The sequence below is a fragment of the Tubulanus polymorphus genome, chromosome 9, assembly GCF_964204645.1.
Source record: "Tubulanus polymorphus chromosome 9, tnTubPoly1.2, whole genome shotgun sequence".
Lineage (NCBI taxonomy): Eukaryota > Metazoa > Nemertea > Palaeonemertea > Tubulaniformes > Tubulanidae > Tubulanus > Tubulanus polymorphus.
This window is the reverse complement of record NC_134033.1, coordinates 8,305,709-8,326,494: the sequence shown is the minus strand read 5'-3', so window position 1 is coordinate 8,326,494 and position 20,786 is coordinate 8,305,709. Positions and strand designations below refer to the sequence as shown.

The following is a 20,786-nucleotide window of genomic DNA, read 5'->3' as shown; positions in this document are numbered from 1 at the left end:
TGTAAACTTTTGTTACATTGAAACAAAGAATATCAAAAGTACGATTTGAGACAAGCAGGTGCATATTCAGGGGGTCTTTTGACGTAACAGGGGATTTTTACTCGGGGGAATATTACCTACATTCGTCTTTTGTTCAAAATAACGGATTTCTGTGAAATTTTCAGAATTTTCTCAGCAAGCACCAGCAAGTGCCCTTTAAATCAAGATAGTCTGTCAATATAATTCATTATCAAGTGACAACTCAGTGCTTTAATTCTAGACTGAGTTTAGATGATCAAATTAAATCAATCAATTTGTAGAATCAAAATATTGTCACTAGAGTTATCCTTATCTATAATTATTCCGTTGATCATATTGCACTGGTAAGTGAAGCTAAAAGGTAAATCCCACAAGGTAGAAAGGAAACGCCCCCTCCCGTGAAAATTTCATTCATACTTTTAAACTGAATTTCTTCATAGAAATTTTAAAAACAATGACAATGTCATTTTGATGCGTAAAGCTTGCATGTTGTTTGCTACAAGAATAATGGCATTTTATATGAAATATTTCTAACAACACATTTCGAGATAATTGGACATTAGAAAATGATGGCACAGTTTAGAAATAACACAGATCAATTTCTTGTTGTAATTTGAAATATCAAATCAAAGAATTAAATAAATAGTTTATGAGAAGCTTTTGACTAGCTAGTTTGTTGAAATTAATAATATCAAATCAACAATGAAATGAGTTCATGAAGATTTGACACACTAGTTTGTTATAATTAATCGAATCAAAAATTTGGTTGAAAGCGTTAGATTAAAAATTCTTGTTTTTCTTGTTACAGTTCTTATTTTGAATATGAATTTACCAAATAAACTGCATATATCCCTCTGACATTTTTACCTCTGGCATTATTACCGATTAAATGGTTTCAACAAAACATTGTTTCACTGCAACAATTAGGCAACATAAATTCAAATTATTATTGTGAGAAAACCATAAAAGATAGAAACCTACAAGCTATGGGAAGCTGTTTGTAACAGTCTAAACTTTTGGATGGCGTAACTTTTATGCAGAGGTTTGCATACGAAAATTAATCGATTGTTAGTTAATTAGCAAACTGTATGCAAAATCAGTTGTTTCTTTCTATTTTCATCGACAAGTCATAAAATTATAACTACAGATGATTTTAATGCAGTGTGATTGTAATAACAAACTTCAGATAGTCCTTACAGCCATAGCACAATAGCCAACCTGTAGTTACAATACTCTCATCCAACCAAGCAGAATGGTACTTTTGAACCTATCCAATCCTACCCCTTACTGACCCTAACATAACAGAATTTACCCATTGTACCCTATCCTGCGTTATCCTTCCTTCCCTGCTTTATGAGATCTAACAAATGTCAAGAAGCAGAATGTCCTAACCCCACCTACATGTACAGAGCATCCCTAGTAGAAGTCTGCACTTCAGATGTCTAATTCATTCCTATTCAATACATACCCTGTCACCTTTAGGACCTGTAGGACCTGCCACGCCATCTTCGCCTTTCTGTCCTTTCAGACCAACTAGTCCTTCTGGCCCGGGCAATCCGGGGTTTCCTTGTGGACCAGCTGGGCCAATAGGTCCTGGTGGACCCTGTAAACAAAAACAGAATTAATTCAATCACATTTACTAATCACAGGGACTAATTAACTCACTAAGATTGTTAGTACCCTAAGAACATCTAGAAATCTAAGATGTGATGTATTCTGAGGCGCTACATTATTCTGTTTGGATCCACCCCTGATTGCTCACATGTTGATAAGCTCGCCCATTCCCACTGATAAATTCTCAAGGAAAATCTCAAGGAAGGAAATAATGTAATGACTTAAATGATTGTATTCTAGGTCATTGTGTCATTTGCTATTTACTTTGCTTTATGCGATTGGAACTAGATAACTATGTAAGAAAGGAAGACTCATTACACTTCCCTGGTGGAACTAATTCGATACATAATCCGACAGCAATTTCAACAATGGTTGGAGTTGAGTTCGACTCTGCGCCCAGTTCCACAGTTGTATAGGTTTGACTCTAGATCCAGTTCCACAGTTATGTGGGTTTGATTCTCTAAATCTAGTTCCACTCAATTTTAATATCAATTTTCACTTTGTTTATTACTTGGAGTATAGATCCATCGCCCAGAATTCAGGCAAAAACATCATATAAAGATAGTTTTTAGTCTTTATTTTTTATTATTATTTATTTTTTCAATTTCGAATCAAATAATTTGCAAAAATTTAGCCTTCTTTGCATCTCCATTATCATTTGAATTAAATTCAATACAATTTTTCACTCTCTTTTTATTTTTCCACAGTCCTTTCACGGTTTTATCTGGAAAATATTCGAATAATGATCATTTTTGCATTCATCCTTCCGCCTTTTCCTGAAAAATGTGTACTCTAAATAATAACGAATAAAGCCCTTACACATAGAACTGGGCCTAGGGCCAGCATATGTGTGCAAAATGTTCATATAAAATCATTTCAAAGTTTCAAGCCCCGATCAATTTCCTCGATCAAATTTCAGTTTCTTATAGATTTACTTACAAGCCAGACATTGAACTCAGAGCCGGACTGAAAACCAGTAGACCTTTGCCACGTACTTTTACAATTTACTGCTCAATTTTACGAGCAAAACATAACTCAAGAACATCATTTCAGATGAAATCATAAACCATCCAACTGCAGCAGTTTTAACAGTGAAGTTCTTGTGTCTGTTTTGAGTATATGCTTCTATGTTCTATGTGATTTTTGTATATCCGAAAATTTACAATCACGAAAGATCTAATTTATGACATTTCGAGTGGGATTGTAAATTTCAAATAAAATGATCCAGGGGTGAAGCTAGGATTTCCACAATGTAGGAGGTCCGAGCACATTAGCAGTGAACGACTGACCAAAGATTGTCGTCATTGGATGCGGCGAAGAGGTCCAGGGGCGGATCAAGTGGCAAACTTTGTAAGGAGCACAGAGAAATGAAAATGGCATATACCGTACACTGAAAAAGGGCATGTTAAGCCAAAATATGGGCCATGGAAAATTTGGAAATTTCTGTGCAATTTCTAGGCACTTAGGGGGCATTTACGTTAATCCATTACATTAAAACTAAGCTAAATCTTGCGTTGCGGACTACTATTTATTTGATGCGGGTGGAAAAATTGCCCTGAAAAATATTGCCATTGTATTTTCAAAACAGCACAGGTAAATTGCGACGGGAGCACATGCTCCTTGCGCTCCTTCATTCCTGGGGGTCAATGCTCAATCATAGAAAATTTGGCAAAAATGGTCACCGAAATTTGCAATTGAGTTTTTTGGTCCTTCACTTTGGTTCTTCACTTCTCTCTCCCATTAGTTGGGAAAAAAGATTCATCAAACCTGCTAACAATGCCCTCAGTCGGCGTTTAATGGGTTAAGGAAAAACAAAAAATATGGATATTCTTTAATCAGAAACACAAAGTTTGGCCGCAATAGAAGGAAATATAGGCCACTGTCAAATATTCAGAGACTCTAAAGGTGCCCCTAAACTTAATATCCCCAAATATGCAGTTTTTCGGGAGTGCTTCTTGTGAGATTCATCATTAAATGTTTCTTTTAATGTACTTTGACACTATCAAGCTGTGGAACTGGGTAACGAGGCCAGGGACCTGTGGGGAACCTAGATATTACAGTTATTTATAACTCATACACATGCTGAGATCGATCAAACAAACCCAGCAAAAATATAAATCACAGAATTTATTGACTTATCAGTAGGAGAAGTTTATATGGGCCAATCACAGCTAATTGTCCAATGATGTTGTAATCAGTTACCCAGTAGTAATATTACTGGCCTTCGAGAGTGAATATACCTTGAGAAAAATTAAGATCGCTTTTTGCGTGACTAGGTCGCAGGGCCGACGGAGTGAGTGTGACCCTGGGGGCCCCAAGCCCACCCAATATTTTTTTCCACCAACAATATTTTTAAGGCCTTTTTTCATTGTGCCCATTATCGCTTTCAGCGGCCTGGGATTGCGCTGTTCTCCTTGATGCAAAATAAACAAATCCTGGTAATGTTTATAAATCTAGTTATTTCCAAGAGTTTGTTGACTTTGGTTCTTTTCGAAAAAATGTGAGAATCCTGAATATTATAATTCCGGCATTTAAGGGCACATATTGGGAGGGGGCCCTACCAATAATTTTGCTTCCGATGGGCCTGGATTGAAAGTAGGTAATAATAGTGAAGATTTTTGCTGCCTGTGACAAGCCTCAGATGTATCGTATATTGCCAGCGAGTTACAAGCTAACTCGTCGTAGTGGATGTACCCCATTTCTTGTCATTGATACAACATAATTTCTAGCTTCCTGAGAGATCTGGTAGACTAGAGCCAACTAAAAATCATTAAGCAGTTAGACAAAATATGATTTGGTATACAATAAATTTGGGCATTGGCAAGGAGAACAAATCCAACTGCTGAGTGATCAGTACTGGCACCAATGTAATCAACATCAAAGACCTTTAAATCTTGGCCCTGGTGTACATTGCTGTAGTGGCTGTAGGCGCCTTGTTTCATGGACCAGTTCCTGCTTGTACAGGAATTTTCATCTCTGGCTACTCCAGCAGACATCTGTATGGTATGGTATGTTTATGTATGAAGGCACGTACGCAAGATGTAGTAACATTTGTAAAAGAGAGGGAGTTACAGAAATAGCAAACTAAACATCGCAACGAAGCTGTTAGAAAAACAACTGACACAACTGCTGCTGCCGAGGCCACTATGTATAGAGTAGGCTTACACTTCGGGTTTATGCAGTTTACGTTGCATACTTTACGTTGCATACTTTACCCGATAGACAGTTTTAAAAACAACTTGCTGTACCTCAGGCAAGAAAAAATACTATCGAGTAAATTATTTAGTCTAGTTAATTTAGCGTGTAGTATGTGGGCACATACGCACTAAGGATGAAAAAAACTTCTATATGTTGTAATCTATTCTCATTCATTCATCTTCGCTTTTGGAGGCTCTCCACCGGTGTCAGAAGCAGTTTGATCAGGGATGCTTGTATACGTATGTACTCAAGATAAAACCCTAGATCTCAAGGTTTAAGTAGATTTTAGATAGGGTGAAGACCATCTATGCTTGGTGTTCTTCACTCAGCGGGATCCTGATGCCCTGTAAGGTCATCCACAGAGCTTGGAGCCCAAAGAAGCATTCCTGAATAAAGTAGATAGGCCTTTCTCACTATTCCATCCAATCTCTGTATGACTGAAGATAATGATGATACATACCCGATTTCCTTTCTCAGCCAAACATCTCGAATTCTTTCCGCTACATTGCTGAAAAATTCAAGAAAAAAAAGTTAAAATTTATTTTTTTCAGAGGAAAATAAACAAAAAACAATCAGTAGTTCAGTTAGTTGTATATATTCCCAGCAATATTATTTTATTGATGTCACGGGTTATCCTGAGACAGAAGAAGTCACTGTTTATGTGCAATTTAAAAAAAAGATCAGCTGGAAAAATCTTCTGAGCGCACTTAAATTGTGTGGGTGTCCTTGACCCTAGTACTGATTGTATTTTTATTGCTATATTTGGCTTATTGTATTAATGTCAATTGGCCTGGGTAGTTGAATTGTCTCAGAGCACTCAGAGTACTCATAGTGTTTGAGTGGCTCTTCAGAAATAGGAGGATCATTCAGTGTTTATGATAAAGCCTAATCTCACAACACTGTCTGAACTTGAAGTAATTAACAATGATGAGGATTCAGTGAGACCAACCATACAACCTGATGGCATAGCGAGCAGTAGATTATTCAGATCGTACTCGTTAATTCTAAATCAAATCCACTTTAGATGTTAGCATTTTTCCAGCCATCATAAGATCTACTGGCCAGTTTTATCAGGTTTACAGAATAGGCCATTCCAGAATTCATAGTGTAGGCCTACTCTGGACGTCCTAGGTTTGGGTTGAAATTATCACCGGGTATTCCAGACGAGTATTCCAGAATCACTACAGACCAAATCTTAGACGGAATCATGTTACGAGGTCTATTCGGATGATAATCGGGTTCATGTATATTATGATTTTGTTTGAATCTAAGAAGAAACCAACCGCTGGTTATAGCGAACCTTGTGGATACTAACTAGCTACTATTTGCCCTAGCGTATTGAGCACTGATTAATCCTGGAGTACCGGGTAATTGTATATACTGGCAGTTTTACAGAATTATTCAAAGTGATTTCTTTCATTGATCCACAAATGATGTCCTATCTGTTTTTTTCTCAACTTTCTCAATACAAAAACTTCACAACGTTCCCGGTTTTATAGATCTGTTTTAACTTTAACGATAAGGTAACCAAAAAACTTGATAAACCATGGCTCTATCAAACTGTTCATATTTGACTGGCAGAGTTTAAATCTATAATCTAAATCTAGTCTAATTTGAACAGGTCTATAAAATCCCCTACATATTTACTTTGCCTTTCAAATTATTTCCACTTGTCACTCTTTACAATAAAATTCTTATCAAAAGCAAAAACCCAAACAACTCTTTCCTCAAAATGTGGGTGTGCTAACCATTTCAGGAAATACCCTTTTCCTTTTAATCAATTTCATAAAAACATATTATACATATATATCTGTATGTTTTCACGCGGCGAGACTAATTTTCTAGCCACGCTGTGGTACGCTCTGCGGTTTGCATTTTCTATTTCCTGGCAGATACCAAGACATTTTAAGCATTTTTGCGGCGACTGCGGTGAACTGAAGCCATCTGTATTTTCCAGCTTTTTCACAATCTTCTGCGGGGGTGGGGGGGTGTCTGGTGCGTAGGATCTAGTGTGCGTAGGTGCTGCTGTGTGTGTGTAGACATAACAGGATGTCCTGACTATATCACCACCTCCTAACGCAATTAAAGGATGAAATGACACATCTGGGAAGCGGAACTCAACACGAAATATTTCACTCAGCTGCCGATTAGAGAGATTTCTGAGAAAATTGGCCCCATCTAGCAAAGATATTTCAAGATTTCAAAACAAAACATTTCCTTTTCATAAGCTAGATAGCATACCTATTTTTAGGATACTATGATGTATGTGAGTCGAGTGTGTGTAGTTGCTTGTGAAAACAGAGAGTTTGATTATGAAATATTAAGTGTCCGAAGATACCAGAATCTTTTTATTGGTCTTCTTTCACAATCTATTTGAATCCTGGTGGTAGCAGTCAGTCACTCTTTCACTGGTCTCTCGTCATACCGGGGTTCATGTGTTTGAATTCTGATGGTAGCAGTCAGACAGTCAGTTAGTTGTCGAATAAACACTATAATCCGTGTATACTGCAGATAAATGAAGAAATCCAACACTTCGAATTTAAAATTATACAATCAAATTTATTATTATGAAACCACAACATTTCGGCTGTTGACTAACAGCCATCATCAGGTGGAATATCTACATTCAGTCAGTCTTTCATGTACTGGTCTTTCATCACTTCAGGGTTCATGTGTTTGAATCCTGGAAGTAGCAGTCAGTCAGTTTCAAAAAAGTTTCATTACTCAAATTCTAAGACTTCTTTAATTTATACATCCAAGTTGGAAGGATAGAATACTAGACTTTCATTTACTCAATTAATTAACATATGGAAAGAAGACAATAAGCCATTGTCTACTATAATTGTTCTTCCAAGTGATATAAAAGATAAGGAGTTACATGTATCACTACTGTGTGCCTTCCAGCATCTTTCATCTTAGAGATCATGATATTTCACTATCAGATGCCTCCCACATGCAAGGCCACAGCAGGTCAACTGCAGTTGATATAACTTGACCTGATTTTCTGGTTGGGATGAATGAATCCCACAGTGTTTTTTCAGTGATTAAATTCACAGTAAGCATATGAGCTAAATCACCAGATGGTTTACACAGGGATAGGTCTTGGTCCTCAAAATTCTTCTGAATACACCATTCCAATAAGTTGGTTAATAAACTTAACTTTCATGAATTAAGCTCTGTTACGGGGGCGGATTTGAGGCAAGATTTGAGGTTTGAACCAAACGTTGGACAAATTAGTAAAAAGGGGATTCTGGCTGCCTTAGCACAAAATGTTGCCCCTTTCAAACATGTTGCGCAACACCAGGACATTGACAAATTACGGTTTCCTCCTGAACAAATGTGCAAATGTGAAAACCATCTTAAGTAACAATAACCAAGACTGTGATCAAATTCATAATGAAAGCAGCCAGATAAGACCAGATAGGCTGAATGAGTCATACCGGTTTTTCTTCTGATGGGTTTATATGGTCTATTCCGGTTTAGGAGCAAAAATAACATCCCTATTGATAGCAAATTCTACAGAAAACTGGGCCAGTATTGCATCTCTTCTTTCTGTGACCTATGGACCAGACATATTTTCTTAAAGACTATTCACCCACAAAAATATAGCGCAGAGTTCACCTAAATTTCTCTATTGCTTTTATTCATTTGTCAGTTTTTATTGTTATTCGTTGGTTTTTTACAATATATCAGTCTGTCTGAGAGTAAATATGAGAAAAAACCATTGGCCTGACGGGTACAAGCTCTTTACTACCCTAGGGAAGACCCATGAACCCCATTGAAAAAACAAACACAAATCTTTTAGGGGGTTTACAGCTTGCCAGCCCTGTAAATAGATAGATGCTCTGGACCAGTCATATTCTAAATTTCACTCTGGATTCAATAGCACAGTTTAATCCAACTCTGGACTTATTATCACTGTTGTGTGAGTTTGTGCAGTCTACGTGTTGCCTGTTCAAAAGGATTGAAAATAAACTGACATTTTCGACTGTTGATCCTCTAGTCTACCCTTTTACACTTATTACACAAACCATTCATTGTTCTGGTGTATGTCTGTCCTAGAGGCACTTACTCTCCAAACTAAATTGAGTGCTCTTTAAATGACTTAAATCTTGACTTTTGAATCTGATCTGACAATTAAAGCCTAAGGCACAGAACAAGACATAATGAAAGTTATACAAGCAATTATAATACTTTGATGAATGAAGAAAAATATGAAAAATATCATAAATATGAAACATGAAACAGAGATGATTGTTTTTAGCTTGTTTCATGTTGCTCTGTTCTTAGCGATGTACACAATCACTAAACGAGGCAGAAAAGTAAAACCGTTTTTGCTTTTCGTGTTTATGCTTTGTTGTGTGCACTAAGCTTGTAATTACAGCCAATGCTCTGAAAAACGAAAATGATATATATATACAGATATTCGAGCATTTTGTGCATATCTAATACAAACTTCAGATTAGTTCAATACAGACAAAAGGCACAGTTAACCATTATTGCCGATGAGTCAATAAACTTAAAACCAATGTAAGATAAGTTCATATCTAGAATTTCTTCTTATCTGCAAAGCTGTTGCATAAATATTTCAAATAAGGCCTGGATTATGAACCCATGCAGCTCACTAAATATGACAACATCCATGTGAATCCTTAGTCCATTTGGCTGCTTAAGTATTTTCATCAGACTCAACTTTATCAAGTGCAATCACAAACCCGTGTTTAATGACTGAAACTTCCAAGATGTGGTATTATACCATTGTTAACCGTTTATGCATTTGTAATGATTTTGAAAAAACTTCCACGATACGTCGTAATTCAAACCTCCAATGCCTTCTGTAGACATGTTTTTGCGATTTATCGCATCTTGTCACAGGTTCTCCCAAATAATTATACTCAATGATTACATAAAAATGTTAGGAAACCTAACAAAACGTTTATAAAATATGCACTTTATTTCAGTGTCTGGAAAATGATTATCTAAACGTTATAAAAATTGTAAACTTTTCAATGGTTTCGAACCGACATCAAATCGGTTTTAAAGCAGATTTTACGCACAATCGTCGAGACTTTGATTACTCTCGACACTATTCAAATATCAGTTTATTTACGAAGAAATCAGAAATGTAATGTTTTTTCAAGTACAATAGGAAATGAAAGGAATCTCCAGTTAAAAAATAGAACGACCACCACAATCGGGTCGTAAACGAAAAAATGCGCTATTCACAGCATCAAGGTCGATACACTTAAACATAATTTTACTCAAAAATCTCCGAAGTTCCCACCCATGAGTTTGCCTTTGATACCCTCTTCCGCCAGGGATTGGACTACAATTTTTTAAGAATACCCCTGGGGGCACTCTCTTTCCTTTTTTCTTAACTGCATTGAGTATTGTGACAGCATTTTTCTATTTTGCTGTTTTTAGTAAAGAAATAAATTAATAGAAAAATACATGTAGATAAAATGAATTGATCAAAATTGATTCAGACCGTCTCACAGTATAGCGCGTAAATGACGCACAATATTAACGGTTTACAGCAAATATTCATTAAATATCACACATTTTGGGTAGAAAAACTTTTAACATTTTCAAATAAATCTCCAAAGATTGGTAGTAGCCAGGTTTTACTGAAAACTACTGATTCAAATGAATAATGCTCTTTCAAAATCTGAAAAATATTGAAACTTATTCCACTGAATATAACCATGAACAATGAATATTTGCTGTTTAAAAAGAATTGTTAATATTGTTTTTCTGATTTCATATTTTTCAAAACTGTTTTAACACGTTGAATCTAATTATTGATTCTTAATTACTTAGAACTGCTTTATCTGCAAAATTCCGATTGCAAGTTTTCTGATGGTTGGGTGGGTCTGTTCCAATGAGTATGGTAAAGTAAAGTTAGGATTAGGGTTAGTTACCATCTTTATCACTGTAGTTGAGCTTTAATAGATGTGAGGTTATCCGATCATGATATTATGAAATTAAATCATTGTCAGATTAAAAATTACCAGAAGGGCTTAGGAAAATTATGTCAAGAATAATATACATTTTTCAAATTCCGAAAAATTACAACTTACCGCGTTCGTAATATCCACGAACAATAACATCACCGTTAACAAAAGCAACCTGCAAAAAATCGTCAAAATACTTTTTCTTTATAGAGAGTATGTGTGCAACGCATTAATCAATTGGCTTGGCCTTATCACCGTAGTCCGTAGAAAGCTATCGGCGAAAGCACGCGAATGAAGTTAATTTTCGGGCGAATGGTACCGTGTCAGCTCGTAAAACCCTATTCTAAACACGGTTTCTCTATCTCACATCGTCTTACCATTTAAACGAAGTCCTAAACGTACTGCAAACCGCTCGTATATGGTTTGGTAATCGAGGATGGGACGCTAACATCCCGACTGTAGTGTCGCGAGACCACATTTTCTCTTCCTCGCTCAGCAGATCGGGCTGAGTTCGTATCCCAAAACTTTGTACTTATCCTTGGCCAGTGATTCTTATTAATTTAATCCGAATTGCGATAATTTCCACACGTCGTCATTTGCTGTTTCGGTGGCGGCGTGTTTTTCGGGGCCGAGAATGCGGCTTTCAAGCACTCAGTGCGTTCTCAAAGCCTGGCGGGTACAACACGGGCGCTCAAACAGCTGATAAAGTCAGTGCCGCACGTGTTAGCAGACACAACTAGGCGGGGCTTACGACTACTACACACCAATCACATAAGTGGTGCGGCCAATCGTGTACACGGTGTTGCAAAATATAAGTGACTAGGCTACCCCATTGAAAATCTTATCACTTTTTAGGATTTTGAAATAAATCTTTCAGTGCATCTTGTATGATAATAAATCTCTGATTTAAGATTTACAAGAAAAAAAAGATTTCATATGCTCAATTTGAATGTTACAATACTTTACAACTCGGAGGGACCAGGTCTGGGGAGTTGAGAATGTGGATATAGCCTACAGTGTATGACACGAAGTCTAGATGCCATGTAGGCCTACGACACCTACATAGGCTTAGATTCGGTCTTAAAGGACAATACGGGCCTAATTACAATAACTTAACTCTAAAATGTCTAAAATAAAAATATTCGAGTAAAAATCAATTAGGTAAAATAAATTTTTGGGTAGGCCTACATGGTATCCTTGATGAACTCTATTCTGTCATCGTCTTTTGCCGATGATTGTTTACTACATGTTACGTTCCAACGATTGAAAATTTCGTTTAATACCGGTAGTTGGAATCAAACCTAAATGGCTCCGTCACCAATGACACTTCATATGTGCACGGCAGAGCCGAGGTTTCTTTGACATACCGCGCGTCTCATTGGTTATGCGCACCACTGTATTGAGATTGACGCGGGAGTTAACGCGCCCGCCCCGAGTAGACGCGAAGTAGACTCGGTAGTCGCACCATCATGGGTGCTCTGAAGTGAGGATCTCTCGTCGAAGACAAGCGGCCGAAATTGTCGAATTTCTTGCGATCACGTGCGTCGAACGGATGCTGCATGAGCTGAAATAGTGGATAACCATAACGGATTATTGGCGGACGTTAATCGGAATCAACGATGAAGTTTCGTGAAGTTCTAGAGAGACATACTTTGATCAGTTTATTAGCGCTTGGATTACTACTGCTGATGCTGGTGTCATATGCCGATGCGGCGGTAAGAACCAAACCGAAATGATTTCTTAAATCTGAATTTCATTTTAAAGTTACCTTTCTTATTGCACACATCATTTTGAGATTGAATTGTCCTTAACATAATTGCGTGAATATCTCTTCAATACGGCGCGAATATATTGAGGCGATTTGCTCGATCGAGTATTAAGGCCAAACCGATGAATTTCACTGTTTTCTCTGTGGCAGTTCACAGGATGATGGATAGATGGCGCACGATACTTTTGTTTAGGTTCGTTAATTAGAAATGATAGATTATGTTCCGCTTGTATGTTTTAAGGTTATAAATTACATTTTATTTTTGACTACAACTTACTGAATAAAATCCGTGAAAATATTTTGAATGTGAACTCTTTTTGGCAATCTAGATATTCTAAAAAATCCTAGGCTACTACTGATCCACTTTGCAAAATTCATTAAAAAAGGCTTAGATGCATGTAGATCCCTCCAATAATTGAGGCCCTTTGTTTTGAATAGTGTACCGTATGTAGGTATATATTGTTGATAACAATTTTATACTTAATTAAGTATGTTCAAGTTTATATTTTCTGTTAATTGTAAATATTGTAGGGGGCCTATACTTTATATAGCCTAGGTCTCCTTCCATGTTCCATAGAAGAGTGTAAATGAAATCCTAATCCTAATCCTAGTTAGCTTAGATTAGAATGGATGATCCAAGATCCAGTAGATGTCAATGGTTTAAAATAATTATATGAAATTATTCCTTAAAGATCGATTTATTCAACAGTCGTGGAATGAAATGGCTACCAAAGATACCCTGTTGTAATTATAGAATGATAAAAAGAATTTTGAGTTTGAGAAACCTTGAGAAAACCTTATTGAGTTAGGGTACCACCGAAGTACTGTAACTATTTGCCCTATACCGTTCAAAAAAGAAAGAAAGACTACAATATGTAATTCAGGTGAAATTGGTGAAGAATAGGCCTACCATTTAATGATCTGTCATTCTCACTCCAAGCTGAGAAGACGATACATTAAAGACGAAATCATTAATGAATATTATAGACATGTTCTGTGAATATTTTGTTTTTTACATAATTTAGACCAGTCTAAATTTGGTCCGGTCCAATTCAGATGGACCAAGCGTTCACACGGGCAAAAATACCATTAAAAATTAGACCGGTCTAGTTTAGACCGGTCTATGCACGGTCTAAAGCGTGCCGCACACGGCACCGAAAACACATTTTCGATGGTTTTTGTTATGCCGTGTATAGGGGAGTCAAAACAAAACGCCGAACAGAAAAATTTTTTTTCGCGAAACAAGCAATGCTTGATTTGCAAAAAACGTTTTCACCCTGTGTGCGATGGATATCTTGTGTTTTGCAAAACATCCATGGCTGAATAACCAATCAGCGAGCAACAATGCATCACATGGCATTACAAAAATTGATGTGAATCACTGAGTTTATTGTTGTCTCCATGGATTCCATGGCGCGAGAAATGTTTTCTGTGTCCGTTGAACGTTTTATCGTTTGCTGGCAAACCGTTTTACGAAAAACATTTTCTGAAAAACATGTTTTCTGTTTTGGCGAAACAAATGTTATGCCGTGTGCGGCGGACTTTAAAGAGCGAACCAGGTTCAGTCTTAATCTATGTGTGGACAGAAACAGCAGGTCTGGTCTAAATCGCAGTTCTGAATCTCTGTGGTAGATGTCGCAACCTCTGCAGTGAGTCCAGTCTATTAAGTTTTAAATGCTTTTATTACAGTTTATACAATTATTTTTTAGTAGGCCTACTGTTTTTTCCTCCCTATACCATGGAAATGTTTGGAGCATAACAAATATTCGTATGTCGCAATCATAATTCGATTTACTTCTGTTTTGAATCGTGTTTAAACGGCACTTAGAATTTCAGCGTGATAGAATAAAATGGAATTCACCAAAATTTCTAAACCTGACAGGATCAAATTGGTCTAATGAAGAATGTCTTGCTCTGCTTGCTCCAGGCCCAGTTAATTATTTAGCAGATGGCAACATCTTGTGGGCCCGGTGACAAGCGATTTTATCAATGCGTTTCAAAACGCTGTGTAAATGCTCACCAAAATTTGGTCTGGTTAAAATTTGGACCGTACCAGGTTCAAACCCATTTACCGGTCTAATTAGTTGTCATGTGAACACGGCTATAGTGTATCAATGGATATTTTTCTATATCCGTATCTAAGCTTACAATTGACATTAGCTGCGTTCACACTAGAATTTCCGTACGGTACTAAGCGTTCACACTAAGAAATTATTCGAGGCCTATTCGCGGCTTATTCAGTTCCGTTGTGAAATAAACGGCATATTAAATCCCAATCTCAGTATGGAACTGAGCTGGCCGCATATTTTCTGTAGTGTGAACGCAGATTCGGCGCTTAGCTAGCCGCGTATTTACATCTGCGTAGTACAAAACACTAAACACTAATTACACTCCCCTCTATTGGCACCCTGGGTGACTTCTATACTGGGCTTATTAAGTGCCGAATTGCCGACTCTTAGTGTGAACGTAACTGGCTGTGTAAGCGCCGTATTTTGGTGAATTCGGCACCAGCGAAGTATGGCACTTCGTAAGTGCCGAATCTAGTGTGAACCCGGCTATTATCAGGATGGATGAAGTTATCTTCTTATCTTAGCACTTCTGTCATAAGGCGTTATCAATGGATTGATAAGAAGTCGAACCCTCTTTCTGTGTCAAGTCAACTGTAGATCAATGAAAGGTCCGACATAAGCATTTCTTGATTAAAATAATTTAATTTTGATGGAATGTGAAACCACTAAATTTCGCTTGACTACCTGCTATTGTCATATTGTATTGATTTATTCAATTCTAGATAAACTTATTCAAACTGTGGTCACTTAACCAATGATTCTAACCATTATAATGTCCTTTCAATCTCATATTTGTAACACTGTGACAAAAGGTAGTCATTTAATTCTATCTGCCTGTATAGGCCTATACATATTAAGAATTTAATACCCTCGAAGTGAATTCGTTAAATTTGTCTATTGTAAAGTATTTTATTCTTCAATATTATTATCTTAGAGAAGATTCGCCAAAAATTGTTCCCAAGAACAGCAGGTAGTAGATATTTCCATTGCTAAGAAACAAATTGGAATTAATTCTGACATAATGAGAAAAACTTTCTGGGTCATGTAAGTAATCACCCCTCCGTAGAGGTGTCAATAGTGCAGTGACTGCAGCGTGAATGCCGCAGCAATAATTTACTGAATGACGTTTTCTCTTTGAATATCACGTTTTTATGAAATTGAAGTAAATTCGCTTGTCAAAAATCAGCAATTAGCGAATAGCCGTGGCAATCTAAAAATGCTTCAAACGTGCATGATCCAGCCTGAATTGGCAAACGACTGATACAGGTTAATTTTGGTTGCCTGCCTAATTAAATGCATCGAGATTAGGAAACAACTACAAGGGCGGGAGACAAGATCAAATTTTCCATTTTTATATTTTTTGGCCATAGTAAGTCTTGAAGTCTGGATTTAGTCTGGTCTATCATTAGTCTGGTAGTTTCTAAGTAGATGTTGATGTAAAAGTCCTATGTGCTGTTGAATAAATATAACCCTGTGGAAAGTAGCATCAAATTATCCAGATTAGACTGAGTATTGTCCTGATATCAGAAGGTTTCTCGATACTAAACTCAGAGCACCGTAGGGGGACTGGCAGTACCCAACACGCTGTATCTCTCCCGAGCCCGATTAGCTTCCATTTGTGAACTGACAGCACCAAAAGTTCATATGTCAGTTCAGTCCAAGCCACTCTTTCTTTCCATTGTGTGTGGGCAAATAAGAAAAGGGCTGTGCCCTTTGCCCCCTTTCCCAAACTTTTGACTAACCGTCCTTCATGGGCAATTTCTGTTAAACACAGAAGTACAATATTGTGGTAAATTCCATAGGACCCTTAGGATAGGAGTGGCTTGATATTTAAAGGTACTTTTTCAAAAAGGGCTGAATTTGAATGAAAATTAAGAAAACTTAATCCTAGATTTTTTTCAACTAAATTGAGGCGACTGGAGTAAGACCACATGCTGGAACCAGCCTTTACAAGACAAAAAGGTTTCCTTAAAATTTGTTTATCATTTAATTGTAATTTCCTGCATTGCAAAAATAGTTTTCTAATTTGAACATGTAAATAGGGTGGATGGTGGTGGGTGTTTCCATGATTTTTCCTCGCGCTTGTGGTTAACCATAAGAGGCAAATCTAGGGAAATGTAAATTCCTGATGTGGCTGCGAGTGGCATACCACCCTCGGTGTATTTGGAAATTTTTGAAGAGATATATACATCCGAAAAGATGCAATTTCTGAGGGGATGAGTCAGGTTTGCAAGTTTTAGACCAAAAAAAACCATCCTTGCAGGAAGGCAGGAGTCTGGACCTCAAGCCTAGATCCACCCCTGTTACACATAGGTCTTCACCTCTTTGAGCCATCCTGAGAAATATGAACAACTCCTGGCCTCCAATTTCTTCCGATGTGTAAGATTTCGATTTAAGATTTTAAGAATTTCGTGGAAAAAATTGTGTATTTGTTTCTTTCCTGCGGTAAATCTAAGAACATGCATGAGGGCAGACCACAACTTAACTTTGTTATTTATCTGTGTGGATCCACACCGTGACAGACTGTGTCAGAAATATCTGTTAGAAATTCTGATTCTTTGGCCTTGGATTTAGTTGGAGAAATTTAAAATGTTATGAAAAGTACGTAAAATGTATATTCTTCATGTATTTTTGGTGTTATGTGATGGCCGCGTAGACTACCAAGGAATTTTCTGAAAATTGAATGACCTGGCTTGTGGAGACTGGGTCGTCCACAAATGAGATTGACCAAAGATTGCTATGCCCATAGAGTCCATATTGCAGAGAAAAGAAGTATGATATGTAGTTTTAGGAGGGAAAATATATTCTGAGTCAAACTCCTGGTCTATCAACTGATCGACTGCTACTGTATCCATGAGTGATGTAACATAGTATCATCAGATGGTGCATGCATCTGGCAGACTTCAAACTGCCTCAATTGATTAGATTTGGCATAGCATTGCTGTCAAATTACTGTCCTATGACCTACACATACGCTCTGACTTGTATCATTAGGCACTCATTTGATTTGTAAAGGCAACTGGATCTCGGAAACTTGGATTACTTAATCCCGTGGAGACTGGATCCTTTTAACCTAATGAAGAGAAGATATCCGGTCCTATAATTGTCCACATCTAAACACTATATTTTTCTGAATTTTTTCATTTTCAGGCTTGTAAAGGATGTGTAGCTGGGTCAAGGTGTGATTGCAAAGGAATCAAGGGGGAGCGAGTAAGTTTCCCGAGAAAAGACAGTTACAAAAGGAATTTGGTTTTGCGTGATGAACAAACTCTAAGTATTTTCTCTTTATCTTCTAGGGTAATATTGGTATTCCTGGGCTGCAAGGACCGCAGGGTGTGCCCGGAATTCCCGGGGAGATGGGTAGACGCGGCCCAGCTGGAGAATTGGGTGGTCGAGGCGATATCGGAGTTCACGGCCTGAAAGGCATAAGAGTACGTATATATTAGAAGTATGAAAACAATGAGACTAGATTTAATATAACCCAGGCTTCGATTAATTCAACTATTTAGACTAGGGTAGATTGGGATTGGGACACAACACGATCAGTTGCAACTGGTCACAAAACTGGGACAACCATTCCGACTGGTCTGCTAAATGGACCCTTGTCTGTTTGGCTATGGTCAAATTTTGTCCAAAAAACATCGGACCAGGCATGGGTCAAATTATTGCATGTGAATTGCAACTGGTTCCAGAAGTGACTCACTAAGCTTTGTCAAGGCATTGTTTAGTATCAAGTGAATGGGTAACGAGTGAATGCGCTCTCTAATTCGGCACTGGCCAAATTTGACTCTGGCCTAATGTGGGCCAAATCATATCCGTATGATCGAGGCTAAAGCATTTTATCCCAGATGGTTAACAGAAGAGACAATCCCATTGCAAAAAGTAGCACATGTGCAACTTGGCACGACGTCACAACACATGCGACTCGTTGCAAGTGGCTGCATGAGTCGGTGGAAACTGTTGAGGCCGTCGCAGAGGATCAAGCTGCTGACAGTCGTCAATTGGCCCTGGCCTATGTTATCAATAGAAAAAATGTATTTCAATTTGTGGTAGAACCTGCTTTCAAATATATTGTGGCCAGGCCAACGAACTGTTCTATGAGAGGGTATAGGTGGATCGAAAATATATGGTATAGTCGGATTAGATCAAAGCTGATCAGGATTATTGGGGTCTTCCGTACTGGGAATAGTTTCATTAAGCTAGGCTTGAGATACAAAACCTCGTTTGAATAGCTAAGAAATAGAGTTTTTCTGAGAATAAACCTGAAGAAAATATTTTTACACAGATGTGGCTCCAGGTCACATCCATGATGTATTGAAAAATTAGGTTGATTTCAAACTTTATTTAATGTTAATTTTGTTTTTTCTAATTTTAGGGCGAAAAAGGACCCCCTGGTTTTACTGGTGTACCTGGGATACCTGTAAGTACTGCCTTAAAATAGTTTTGTTCTATTTGGGAAAATTCTTGATAAACGTAGGAAGCCAGTTTTTAGAATCAGGGTTTTTAGAATCAGTTCACTTTCAATTCATGAATGTTCAATTGAAAATTCTAACACAGAATCAGAATTCATTTCAGATTAAACATTCATACATTAAGATTGACCATAAATGATGTCTGCATTAGATAAAAATCTGCACTTGAGAGCAAGTTCGACGTTATTATACTTATGAGTCAAACTTGAATATATTGTGGTTAAACATATTTTGCTAATTTGAACTAAATAAATCAAATATAACTATAAGGGCTATGGAATGAGGTACAAATGCAATTTTTTTGTCATAGCACGTTTCTAATGGTAGGAATTCCTATAAGAAGAGAAGATTGGTGGATAAGAGTAATTCATTTTGTGCTAGCATGAGTTCACTGTCCTAGTAAGATGTTTCAATAGGCTTTTAAACCCAAAAAATTGTGAAACAATATAAATTTGACAATTTGACTAATGAGATAAGATTAGTTTCATGGTTCTTTCTTATTATTATTCAAACCTGATTACATCTTGGAGACTGCCACAGTACAAACCATGCCTTAGTCGACACATCCCCATCAGCAAGAATTTAAGAATACAATGATTAAACATGAGACTGCCACTGTACAAACCCCTGTCTTATAGACACATCCACCCTCTACAGGGATTCAAACCTGGTGACGTCATGGGGCTCTTGTCAAAGTACAAACCCCTGTCCTAGTAGACACCCCCGGTAGGGATTCGGACCTGATAAGATCATGGGGCTCTTGTCAAAGTACAAACCACTGCCCTAGTAGAATATGTGTGCACATCTATCAAAAATTCATCGAGCCAATTATTTCCCGTTGTATGTTGATATTCGCTCTGTAAAGCGGATTTCTGATGATGCCCGGCTGACTAGAGCAGAGTTTTGTTATTCTGTGACTATCAGATTCAAATCCTTGCCGAACAATTGAGAATCAAGTTATCTTGCCTTTGTAGTCAAGTTTCTAAAAAAAGTCAGTTTTATCCTTACATATGTTTAGTTGATATAAGTGTTGCCAGCTTAAAATCAAACCCTGCAACTGTTGTATTTAAACTTTTGCCCAGGTTAAGTGATATTTTTCCTTTAGGGACGTGATGGTGCTGCAGGATCACAGGGGCCACAAGGATTTGATGGCTGCAACGGCACCAAGGTAAAGATCAGCAGTTTTTTATATCTCTTGAGCGTGGAGGGATTTTTTCGACAATTTTTTATTTTTAGAGGGGTGCTGACATAATTAAAAAGAGGTGCTTTAATAATTTTCCAGGGGGCGAGAGGAGAACCTGGGTTACCACTGACTGTTGGTCCTAAAGGACCCCGTGGATTCGCTGGACTTATTGGTCCAAAGGTAAATAATATCATATTTTCTCCAATGAAAAAGCAAAGAAATGATTCGATTTTTCTCAAATCCTCAAACTATGATCCAGGGGGATATTCGGAAAAGTTGAATGAATATTTCAATCAGGTGTTTTCAGGAAGGAATTAGTTTTCTTTTAAATGCAGCTTAAAGTTTTTTAAAGTGAATTTGGAAACTCAAGGAAGAAACTAACTTTTTTTGTCGAAATGCAGCTTTAGGTTTGCGAACCGGTAATGTATGAACTGCAAATTGTTTTCGAAAATCAAATGCAGGAAAAGACTAGTTTTCTTCAAAATTCAGCTTTGTATAAAACTTTTTTAT

At 37.3% G+C, this 20,786-nt stretch overlaps 2 protein-coding genes across 2 annotated transcripts in view; one reads left to right on the top strand and one right to left on the bottom strand.

Annotated features, from left to right (window-relative positions):
* The window catches only part of LOC141911320 (uncharacterized), a 72,686-nt gene extending 61,194 nt beyond the window's left edge, over nucleotides 1-11,492 (bottom strand). The window contains 4 exon segments of the mRNA XM_074802319.1: nucleotides 1,487-1,621; nucleotides 5,291-5,338; nucleotides 10,911-10,959; nucleotides 11,162-11,492. Coding sequence (XP_074658420.1) covers nucleotides 1,487-1,621; nucleotides 5,291-5,338; nucleotides 10,911-10,959; nucleotides 11,162-11,262 — 333 coding nt within the window. The 5' untranslated portion in view covers nucleotides 11,263-11,492.
* Nucleotides 11,493-12,282: 790 nt separating this feature from the next.
* LOC141911379 (uncharacterized) overlaps nucleotides 12,283-20,786 on the top strand; it is a 93,877-nt gene continuing 85,373 nt past the window's right edge. The window contains exons 1-6 of the mRNA XM_074802378.1: nucleotides 12,283-12,499; nucleotides 17,772-17,831; nucleotides 17,918-18,052; nucleotides 18,997-19,041; nucleotides 20,199-20,261; nucleotides 20,376-20,456. Of these exons, the coding sequence (XP_074658479.1) occupies nucleotides 12,404-12,499; nucleotides 17,772-17,831; nucleotides 17,918-18,052; nucleotides 18,997-19,041; nucleotides 20,199-20,261; nucleotides 20,376-20,456 (480 nt within the window). The 5' untranslated portion in view covers nucleotides 12,283-12,403. The remainder of the gene's footprint in view (nucleotides 12,500-17,771; nucleotides 17,832-17,917; nucleotides 18,053-18,996; nucleotides 19,042-20,198; nucleotides 20,262-20,375; nucleotides 20,457-20,786) is intronic.